The sequence below is a fragment of the Mya arenaria genome, chromosome 5, assembly GCF_026914265.1.
Source record: "Mya arenaria isolate MELC-2E11 chromosome 5, ASM2691426v1".
Classification (NCBI taxonomy): domain Eukaryota; kingdom Metazoa; phylum Mollusca; class Bivalvia; order Myida; family Myidae; genus Mya; species Mya arenaria.
In genome coordinates, this window is record NC_069126.1 from 44,933,064 (window position 1) to 44,945,701 (window position 12,638).

General features: G+C 38.1%; 1 protein-coding gene across 1 annotated transcript in view; it reads left to right on the plus strand.

Annotated features, from left to right (window-relative positions):
- LOC128235085 (aminopeptidase N-like) overlaps positions 1-12,638 on the plus strand; it is a 43,104-nt gene that overhangs the window by 5,114 nt on the left and 25,352 nt on the right. The window contains exons 8-11 of the mRNA XM_052949803.1: positions 6-60; positions 3,126-3,184; positions 3,887-4,027; positions 4,771-4,836. Of these exons, the coding sequence (XP_052805763.1) occupies positions 6-60; positions 3,126-3,184; positions 3,887-4,027; positions 4,771-4,836 (321 nt within the window). The remainder of the gene's footprint in view (positions 1-5; positions 61-3,125; positions 3,185-3,886; positions 4,028-4,770; positions 4,837-12,638) is intronic.

The window sequence follows — 12,638 nt, forward strand, 5'->3', positions numbered from 1 at the left end:
TTCAGTGGTTTGGCAACCTAGTTTCTCCGTACTGGTGGGACGACCTTTGGCTCAACGAAGGTTTGGTATTCACAGTATCTTCCCTTTAGTTTAGAGTAATACACACTGACATTTTATGAAAACGCATCATACATTGATCCGATGGGCTTTTGTAGTTATTTCGTTTTGACTTTGTTTTGATGATATTTAGTCCGTATATCCAGTACATTATCAGTGGGCACCTTGTGTTGTGTGCATATCCGGTACATTATCAGTGGGCACCTTGTGTTGTGTGCATATCCAGTACATTATCAGTGGGCACCTTGTGTTGTGTGCATATCCAGTACATTATCAGTGGGCACCTTGTGTTGTGTGCATATCCGGTACATTATCAGTGGGCACCTTGTGTTGTGTGCATATCCAGTACATTATCAGTGGGCACCTTGTGTTGTGTGCATATCCAGTACATTATCAGTGGGCACCTTGTGTTGTGTGCATATCCAGTACATTATCAGTGGGCACTTTGTGTTGTGTGCATATCCAGTACATTATCAGTGGGCACCTTGTGTTGTGTGCATATCCAGTACATTATCAGTGGGCACCTTGTGTTGTGTGCATATCCAGTACATTATCAGTGGGCACCTTGTGTTGTGTGCATATCCAGTACATTATCAGTGGGCACCTTGTGTTGTGTGCATATCCAGTACATTATCAGTGGGCACCTTGTGTTGTGTGCATATCCACGCTACGTCGGTAGCAAATCATAAAACTAAGAGATCTAGTGCAACATGTAGGAATTATTCCGTCAAAAAGCACTGCAACATTGTGAACCATTGTGATTAAAGATATACTCACAGATATACCATTTTTACAACTTTTTTATTTTTTGTCTTGGAAAGAGCAAAATTTTGCTTAAATATCTGCAAACTAATGATACAAAATTGCTGACAAAAATCAGATCGTAGATTTTCTTATTTCCGTTCGAAAATTCATGTTTTATGGCGTTACTAACGGTTTAAGAAAAATGCATAAAACATCAGTTTGTGAATTTTTTGTCAGCAGTCTTATATCACTTGTGTCCATGGATTTTCGCAAAAATTGGCTCGTTCCAAGACAAAAAAATGTCAAAATGGTCAATCTGTGAGAGTGCAGCTTTAAGAATTGTCTAGCGAAACACCAGAAACATCTCCAATATTAATGACAATTAAAAGGGAGTTATCAAGACGCTAGCGTGTCACAGAAAATGGCATCGTTTAGATACAAAAAGTGGCGTTAATAATGTTCATTTCATAATTAAGAGACGTAAAACACCTTTTCTTTTGTAAGTGGTGAGTTTTCCTCTACTATCGGTTCATTCAGGCCAAATTGTCAGCTTTACGCTGGAATGAGTAATGTTACATCTTCCGGTACACTTGTCCTGAGACAGTTCCCCTGGGTAAGAGGATGACGTCTGTATCACTTAACAACTAGAGAGGATTGATTTCGGTGTTGGTTTAAACAATTTATTCATATGACAACAATACATCTTACGTGAAAAGGATCAAAGAGATAGCTTAGAGCTAACATTAAAACTATTTGATCTCACACGCCTCTTCCCCCCGCCCCCTTAATTCGTCCAAGTTTACTTTTTATTTAAAAGGTTAAAAGTTAAAAGGTAACCCCCCTAAATTAATACGTTTGTCCGTATTTATTTAACGTAGCACACACCTAATGGGCACCCTTTTAAACTGTAATCAGCTTGATAATTTCTTAATGTGTATCATTTCATGGATTCCAAAACAAAATTTAAAAGAAATTTACCGTCAAATAACAATTTGAATTACCCTACCCCCAATTCAGAGCGACATCACCCGAGAGACAAGAACACTTCTTTATTTCATTTATTTTTCAACATTTTGGTAATAATTTGGTCTCAGAGTAACAAGAAATATATTTGCTTTCAGAAATATTACATTATTGAACACATCATCAACAAATATAATCATACTGTACTGAAATAGCCATATGGTATTTTAATTTATTTTTTTATTTTTTAACATGATGTTGTTTGTCTTTTACTGATGAATGTAAAGTGTATCGTATTCATTTGATGATAATGTGATTTTACATTTTATCTTTTTGCATATTTTACTATGATTGTTTTATTGTAAAACGCCGTTGAATATGTTTATAGAAACAGGCGTTTAATCAAATAAAATAGTTTCAGTTTCAGTTTCATTTTAACATACTGTTTTGAACGCGTAAAATTGGAACATCGATGTTTAAAAGCAAAAATAACAATTTCTAGAAATACTCATGACCTGTTCTTTATTAATAATTATCTTTAATTTTTTGGGAACATTATGCCAAAAATAATGCTTGTAATTCCCAACGACCTATTTCAGCCGTGCCTGCAAGTTATAAAATCTTCACAGAAGCTAATATTTATGTGTAAAAATATATTTAATAACTTTTTAATGAAAATACAATATTAACTTTTGTAAAAAAAATGTTAGGTAATCAAAACAAAGAAGAAAACAATTAAATTTGTGCTTCTGGCTGGATTCGAACCACTACCTTGAAACCCTCAAAAGATTTGTAATCCTCAGTGCTTAACACCATAGGCTAAAGCATTACAATTGAAGAGTTTAAAGTGGAGATTTTCATTTGGGGTGTGCTACCTTAAGGCAATACGGCCGTATGCCAGCCTGCTGACGTCCCCTCGTATAGAGTATAATTGCGCAATGTTAAAATGAAAATTATTCAACAAAAAAGTGCGCCATTAAAATGAGTTTTATTATGTAATAATATTGTGTCCTTTAAAACAATTTAACCTGTAATGTATAAAAGGGTAATAAATATTGCGTTTTGATTTCGTTGCGTTTAATCTTTGTAAAATATCGTTGTACAATATAACTAGTAGTTCTACGTTTTGAGGTTGTATTCGACTCTTGTGGACAATATAAAGTATAATACAACCACATGATTAATAACCATAGTTGTACTACGATTTTCTTTCAAAGATTAAACTCGAAAAGAAAAAAAGAAAGAAAATAAAATGCAAAAATATTTCCGTTGTAAGGAAAACAAATAAATTTAAACGTAGATCAAATGTACGATATTTTGTATTTAGCAAGAAAAAAACAAACAATATATTTTGCTTACAGGGTTCGCAACATACATGATGTACATGGCTACTGAAGCAGTGATGCCGGATCTAGATATGGTAATACTGTAAGATTGGAGTAGGAATGTTTGTAAGAAGTAAAAAGTGCGTGCTATTGCCTCATTGCTAAGAAGGGCGTTTGCATTCTAACAGTTTAATATAAAACATTAATGTTGCTAATAATATTCAGTGTCATTACTTGGTTGCATATATTAAAACGTTATATTGTATTTTGTATGCCATTCTGGTTTTGCATAACATAACCTCTTAATGCATAAATATTACATATGAAGAAATACAGTATGTTTAAAGCTATTAAAAGTTATGGGGCTTGTAGATTAAACGATATGGGATATACGAGGCAAAGAAAACCATATCGGGTGGTAGTGAAACTATAGCCCATATATGGCTTACTGCGTCCTATATATCACATTACGTATATATCTCGTCAACAACCTTTGTAATAATGTAAACACACAAAAATGCAAATCTAGCCCCAATAAATGAAATAACGACATAGGCAAAGCGTGGCCTTTTTCGTTAATTCATTTATTCTTAACTCGGTGTGTCGTGTATAAGGTAGCGTGTCAATAAATTATAAGTCGATATTACAAGTCGATATGTTTCTCAACAATATTGTTACATAAATTTCAATGTTCGTTAAGTATAATTCCATTGCGTTGAGTAGTGAATGCAGTAATGTTTAGTTGTTGACAAAATGTTGTTACAGCGTATCACATGACACGTTGGTCTTTAATTCAGAAAAATCGCGTGGCTATTGACTATCGCGGAATCCAGAATGTGTTGAGAACAGACCAGAAGACCACCTCCCATCCTGTATACATGCCCGTGTATCACCCGCAAGAGATTCAGGATATATTTGATCTCATATCATATGCAAAGGTAAGGAACCCGATCCCAGCATGTACAGGAGAATGACGACTTAACTTTATAGTGCACATCGGTATGACACATGAGGATAAAATCGATGAGCGTTCCGCTTTCTTGTACTTTCCTTAAATTGAAGTCATTTTCCTTAAGGATTTTTCCTCAACATTTAAGGAAGGTTCGACCAGCCTTCGTATTTATATAAAAACATGTCGAAAATTCGAGGATAAGTAGTTTTTGTAATATCAGTAAAAACAGAAGATAATATTTTTCTTATACATTTAAATATTTTTTTGTTTGAATTTAGGCGGAGTTTAAAGATATTATCCTCCTTTTATATGAATCAAAGACCCAATTTCACTTCTGAAGTGCAATTTTATTTTTTTCCACTACCTAGAAATATATCCTTAAAGACGCGTTAAATTAATATTTTACCTGTATTAAACTTACCTGTGTTGAAAGAGAAAATATACCACATTTTAACAAGTAATAATATTTCCAAACCATTTGGTCAATAGGATTTAATCATATTTATTGAAACCGAAATCAATAAATTATTTTTGTAAAAAACAAAGGCATGTTTTAAATTCTGAAAACCCTAATCCTCTACAATGTGGTGTACCATTACGTGAAATATCAACTATAAATTTATTGTATAAAATTTGGAGTTGATTATACACAAACCCCAGGCCATTTTTTGTAGTAGTTTAGTATCTCACTTTCCAATAGTATTCACATTATAACATTCGTGCATTCAGGGCGGTGCTGTCATTCGCATGATGAACTTTTTCCTCGGAGACTACACATTCAAACATGGCCTTCGGGTGAGTTCGTGATGCCAATACCTCCAGTGTGTGTATACCACGTGATAAATTACGTCATATATGCTACTTCAGAAGGCAAAGCTTTGCTTAAAATGAAGACTTAAATCAAAGATAACTTTTCATTTACAACACCATTTCAAATTGCCACTTAAAAAGCCCCGCATTGTTATATTGCCGAAATTTGATGAGCTCATTAGTTTCATCAAACACTTCGACAAACCTGTTTCCATAATAATGTTTTGACAGTGCTCCGTCAGACGGCCGTATTGTAAAAAGGTTTTAAGAAACTAAACTCTCAATCAAATTTTGGTATAAGACTGAAGGTGGGGCTCTGTAAGCGGCGTAGACTGTGCTATGTTTCATTTAAAATAGTGAAGAAATAGTGAAGTTATCTATGTTTAAAGTCCTTTTTCAAATCAAAATATTGCCTTCCGACGTAGCATTTATGATGCAATTTTTCACGTGGTATACACACACTGCCCTCCATACCACCAATATTTTCTCCAGAATAAATACTTTCTAGTAAATACTAGAAAATAGTTTATTTCAGTCAAAGATCGTAATTTGGTTCACCTTTTGTGCAGCAAAAGTTGTATTTCATGAGGCATATATGGTGTTCACGAGGTGAGGTTAATTGCTATCTTACACGGCAACAATTTCTTTTTAATATATGCCTAAAGTGGTATAAAAATACATTGAACCGCATTTTATTATATTACAAAAACGTGACAAAGTATATGCGAGTGTGCCTAATGTTATTGTATATAATCAGAAGAGAGACTACACTTCACATGGATCAGATACTAATATTCAGATACTATTACCTAATCATAAGAGTCACTCCGCGTCACAAGGATCATAGCCAAATGCACAGACGCTTAATCATAAGAAACGCTCAACGTCACAAGGATGATAGCCTATTGCTCAGACACTTGATCAAGAGAGACACTCATCGACACAAGGATGAAAGCCTATTGCTCAGACACTTGATCAAGAGAGACACACATCGACACAAGGAAAAAAGCCTATTGCTCTAATATTTGATCAAGAGAGACACTCAACGTCACCAGGATGGGGGCCTAATGCGCAGTCACTTGATCATGAAAGACGCCCAACGTCACAAGGATGAAAGCCTAATGCTCAGACGCTTGATCAAGAGAGACACTCATCGACACAATGATGAAAGCCTAATGCTCAGACTCATGATCATGAGAGACACTCATCGTCACAAGGATGAAAGTCTAATGCTCAGGCACTTGATCAAGAGAGACACTCATCGACACAAGGATGAAAGTCTAATGCTCAGACTCTTGATCAAGAGAGACACTCATCGTCACAAGGATGGAAGCCTAATGCTCAGACACTTGATCATGAGAGACACTCATCGACACAAGGATGAAAGCCTAATGCTCAGACTCTTGATCATGAGAGACACTCATCGACACAAGGATGCAAGCCTATTGCTCAGACACTTGATCATGAGAGACACTCATCGACACAAGGATGCAAGCCTATTGCTCAGACACTTGATCAAGAGAGACACTCATCGACACAAGGATGAAAGCCTAATGCTCAGACTCTTGATCATGAGAGACACTCATCGACACAAGGATGAAAGCCTAATGCTCAGACACTTGGTCAAGAGAGACACTCATCGACACAAGGATAAAAGCCTATTGCCCAGACACTTGATCAAGAGAGTCATGCATCGACACAAGGATGGAAGCCTATTGCTCTAATATTTGATCAAGAGAGACACTCAACGTCACTAGGATTGGGGCCTTATGCGCAGTCACTTGATCATGAAAGACGCCCAACGTCACAAGGATGGACGCCTAATGCTCTGACACTTGATCAAGAGAGACACTCATCGACACAAGGATGGAAGCCTATTGCTCTAATATTTGATCAAGAGAGACACTCAACGTCACTAGGATTGGGGCCTTATGCGCAGTCACTTGATCATGAAAGACGCCCAACGTCACAAGGATGGACGCCTAATGCTCTGACACTTGATCAAGAGAGATACTCATCGACACAAGGATGGACGCCTAATGCTCTGACGCTTGATCAAGAGAGACACTTATCGACACAAGGATGCAAGCCTTTTGCTCAGACACTTGATCAAGAGAGACACTCATCGACACAATGATGAAAGCCTAATGCTCAGACTCTTGATCATGAGAGACACTCATCGACACAATGATGGAAGCCTAATGCTCAGACACTTGATCAAGAGAGACACTCATCGACACAAGGATGGAAGCCTATTGCTCAGACACTTGATCAAGAGAGACACTCATCGACACAATGATGAAAGCCTAATGCTCAGACTCTTGATCATGAGAGACACTCATCGACACAAGGATGGAAGCCTATTGCTCAGACACTTGATCAAGAGAGACACTCATCGACACAAGGATGGAAGCCTAATGCTCTGACACTTGATAAAAGTAGACACTCATCGACACACGGATGGAAGCCTATTGCTCAGACACTTGGTCAAGAGAGACACTCATCGACACAATGATGGAAGCCTAATGTTCTGACACTTGATCATGAGAGACACTCATCGACACAAGGATGAAAGCCTAATGCTCAGACACTTGATCATGAGAGACACTCATCGACACAAGGATGGAAGCCTATTGCTCAGACACTTGATCATGAGAGACACTCATCGACACAAGGATGGAAGCCTATTGCTCAGACACTTGGTCAAGAGAGACACTCATCGACACAATGATGGAAGCCTAATGTTCTGACACTTGGTCAAGAGAGACACTCATCGACACAATGATGAAAGCCTAATGCTCAGACACTTGATCATGAGAGACACTCATCGACACAAGGATGGAAGCCTATTGCTCAGACACTTGATCAAGAGAGACACTCATCGACACAAGGATGGAAGCCTATTGCTCAGACACTTGATCAAGAGAGACACTCATCGACACAAGGATGAAAGCCTATTGCTCTGATATTTTATCATGAAAGACGCCCAACGTCACAAGGATGAAAGCCTAATGCTCAGACTCTTGATCATGAGAGACACTCATCGACACAAGGATGAAAGCCTATTGCTCAGACACTTGATCATGAGAGACACCCAACGTCGCAATGATGAAAGCCTAATGTTCAGACACTTGATCATGAGAGACACCCAACGTCACAATGATGAAAGCCTAATGTTCATACATTTGATCATGAGAGACACCCAACGTCCAATGATGAAAGCCTAATGTTCAGACACTTGATCATGAGAGACACCCAACGTCCAATGATGAAAGCCTATTGTTCAGACATTTGATCATGAGAGACACCCAACGTCCAATGATGAAAGTCTATTGTTCAGACATTTGATCATGAGAGACACCCAACGTCATAATAATGAAAGCCTAATGTTCAGACATTTGATCATGAGATACACCCAACGTCCAATGATGAAAGCCTAATGTTCAGACACTTGATCATGAGAGACACCCAACGTCCAATGATGAAAGCCTATTGTTCAGACATTTGATCATGGGAGACACCCAACGTCCAATGATGAAAGCTTATTGTTCAGACATTTGATCATGAGAGACACCCAACGTCATAATAATGAAAGCCTAATGTTCAGACATTTGATCATGGGAGCCACCCAACGTCCAATGATGAAAGCCTAATGTTCAGACACTTGATCATGAGAGACACCCAACGTCCAATGATGAAAGCCTATTGTTCAGACATTTGATCATGAGAGACACCCAACGTCAAATGATGAAAGTCTATTGTTCAGACATTTGATCATGAGAGACACCCAACGTCATAATAATGAAAGCCTAATGTTCAGACATTTGATCATGAGATACACCCAACGTCCAATGATGAAAGCCTAATGATCAGACATTTGACCATGAGAGACGCTCAACGTCATAATAATGAAAGCCTAATGTTCAGACATTTGATCATGAGAGACGCCAAAACGTCACAAGTATGAAAACATAATATTCAGACACTTGATCATGAGAGACACCCAACGTCACAAGGATGAAAGCCTAATGTTCAGACACTTGATCATGAGAGACACCCAACGTCCAATGATGAAAGCCTATTGTTCAGACATTTGATCATGGGGAAACCCAACGTCCAATGATGAAAGTCTATTGTTCAGACATTTGATCATGAGAGACACCCAACGTCATAATAATGAAAGCCTAATGTTCAGACATTTGATCATGGGAGCCACCCAACGTCCAATGATGAAAGCCTATTGTTCAGACATTTGATCATGAGAGACACCCAACGTCAAATGATGAAAGTCTATTGTTCAGACATTTGATCATGAGAGACACCCAACGTCATAATAATGAAAGCCTAATGTTCAGACATTTGATCATGAGATACACCCAACGTCCAATGATGAAAGCCTAATGATCAGACATTTGACCATGAGAGACGCTCAACGTCATAATAATGAAAGCCTAATGTTCAGACATTTGATCATGAGAGACGCCAAACGTCACAAGTATGAAAACATAATATTCAGACACTTGATCATGAGAGACACCCAACGTCACAATGATGAAAGCCTAATGTTCATACATTTGATCATGAGAGACACCCAACGTCCAATGATGAAAGCTTATTGTTCAGACATCTGACCATGAGAGACGCTCAACGTCATAATAATGAAAGCCTATTGTTCAGACATTTGATCATGAGAGACACCCAACGTACACAATGATGAAAGCTTAATGTTCAGACACTTGATCATGAGAGACACCCAACGTCACAATGATGAAAGCCTAATGTTCATACATTTGATTATGAGAGACACCCAACGTCACAATGATGAAAGCCTATTGTTCAGACATTTGATCATGAGAGACACCCAACGTCATAATAATGAAAGCCTAATGTTCAGACATTTGATCATGAGAGCCACCCAACGTCCAATGATGAAAGCCTATTGTTCAGACATTTGATCATGAGAGACACCCAACGTCAAATGATGAAAGTCTATTGTTCAGACATTTGATCATGAGAGACACCCAACGTCATAATAATGAAAGCCTAATGTTCAGACATTTGATCATGAGATACACCCAACGTCCAATGATGAAAGCCTAATGATCAGACATTTGACCATGAGAGACGCTCAACGTCATAATAATGAAAGCCTAATGTTCAGACATTTGATCATGAGAGACGCCAAACGTCACAAGTATGAAAACATAATATTCAGACACTTGATCATGAGAGACACCCAACGTCATAATGATGAAAGCCTAATGTTCATACATTTGATCATGAGAGACACCCAACGTCCAATGATGAAAGCTTATTGTTCAGACATCTGACCATGAGAGACGCTCAACATCATAATAATGAAAGCCTGATGTTCAGACATTTGATCATGAGAGACACCCAACGTACACAATGATGAAAGCCTAATGTTCAGACACTTGATCATGAGAGACACCCAACGTCACAATGATGAAAGCCTAATGTTCATACATTTGATTATGAGAGACACCCAACGTCACAATGATGAAAGCCTATTGTTCAGACATTTGATCATGAGAGACGCCAAACGTCACAAGGATGAAAGCCTAATGTTCAGACAATTGATCATGAGAGACACCCAACGTCCAATGATGAAAGTCTTTTGTTCAGACATTTGATCATGAGAGACACCCAACGTCCAATGATGAAAGCCTATTGTTCAGACATTTGATGATGAGAGACACCCAATGTCCAATGATGAAAGTCTATTGTTCAGACATTTGATCATGAGAGACACCCAACGTCATAATAATGAAAGCCTAATGTTCAGATATTTGATCATGAGAGACACCCAACGTCCAATGATGAAAGCCTATTGTTCAGACATTTGATCATGAGAGACACCCAACGTCCAATGATGAAAGTCTATTGTTCAGACATTTGATCATGAGAGACACCCAACGTCATAATAATGAAAGCCTAATGTTCAGACATTTGATCATGAGATACACCCAACGTCCAATGATGAAAGCCTAATGTTCAGACACTTGATCATGAGAGACACCCAACGTCCAATGATGAAAGCCTATTGTTCAGACATTTGATCATGGGGAAACCCAACGTCCAATGATGAAAGTCTATTGTTCAGACATTTGATCATGAGAGACACCCAACGTCATAATAATGAAAGCCTAATGTTCAGACATTTGATCATGGGAGCCACCCAACGTCCAATGATGAAAGCCTATTGTTCAGACATTTGATCATGAGAGACACCCAACGGCAAATGATGAAAGTCTATTGTTCAGACATTTGATCATGAGAGACACCCAACGTCATAATAATGAAAGCCTAATGTTCAGACATTTGATCATGAGATACACCCAACGTCCAATGATGAAAGCCTAATGATCAGACATTTGACCATGAGAGACGCTCAACGTCATAATAATGAAAGCCTAATGTTCAGACATTTGATCATGAGAGACGCCAAACGTCACAAGTATGAAAACATAATATTCAGACACTTGATCATGAGAGACACCCAACGTCACAAGGATGAAAGCCTAATGTTCATACATTTGATCATGAGAGACACCCAACGTCCAATGATGAAAGCTTATTGTTCAGACATCTGACCATGAGAGACGCTCAACGTCATAATAATGAAAGCCTAATGTTCAGACATTTGATCATGAGAGACACCCAACGTACACAATGATGAAAGCCTAATGTTCAGACACTTGATCATGAGAGACACCCAACGTCACAATGATGAAAGCCTAATGTTCATACATTTGATTATGAGAGACACCCAACGTCACAATGATGAAAGCCTTATGTTCAGACATTTGGTCATGAGAGACACCCAACGTCATAATAATGAAAGCCTAATGTTCAGACATTTGATCATGAGAGCCACCCAACGTCCAATGATGAAAGCCTAATGTTCAGACATTTGATCATGAGAGACACCCAACGTCCAATGATGAAAGCCTATTGTTCAGACATTTGATCATGAGAGACACCCAACGTCAAATGATGAAAGTCTATTGTTCAGACATTTGATCATGAGAGACACCCAACGTCATAATAATGAAAGCCTAATGTTCAGACATTTGATCATGAGATACACCCAACGTCCAATGATGAAAGCCTAATGATCAGACATTTGACCATGAGAGACGCTCAACGTCATAATAATGAAAGCCTAATGTTCAGACATTTGATCATGAGAGACGCCAAACGTCACAAGTATGAAAACATAATAGTCAGACACTTGATCATGAGAGACACCCAACGTCACAATGATGAAAGCCTTATGTTCATACATTTGATCATGAGAGACACCCAACGTCCAATGATGAAAGCTTATTGTTCAGACATCTGACCATGAGAGACGCTCAACGTCATAATAATGAAAGCCTAATGTTCAGACATTTGATCATGAGAGACACCCAACGTACACAATGATGAAAGCCTAATGTTCAGACACTTGATCATGAGAGACACCCAACGTCGCAATGATGAAAGCCTAATGTTCATACATTTGTTATGAGAGACACCCAACGTCACAATGATGAAAGCCTATTGTTCAGACATTTGATCATGAGAGACGCCAAACGTCACAAGGATGAAAGCCTAATATTCAGACAATTGATCATGAGAGACACCCAACGTCCAATGATGAAAGTCTTTTGTTCAGACATTTGATCATGAGAGACACCCAACGTCCAATGATGAAAGCCTATTGTTCAGACATTTGATCATGAGAGACACCCAACGTCCAATGATGAAAGTCTATTGTTCAG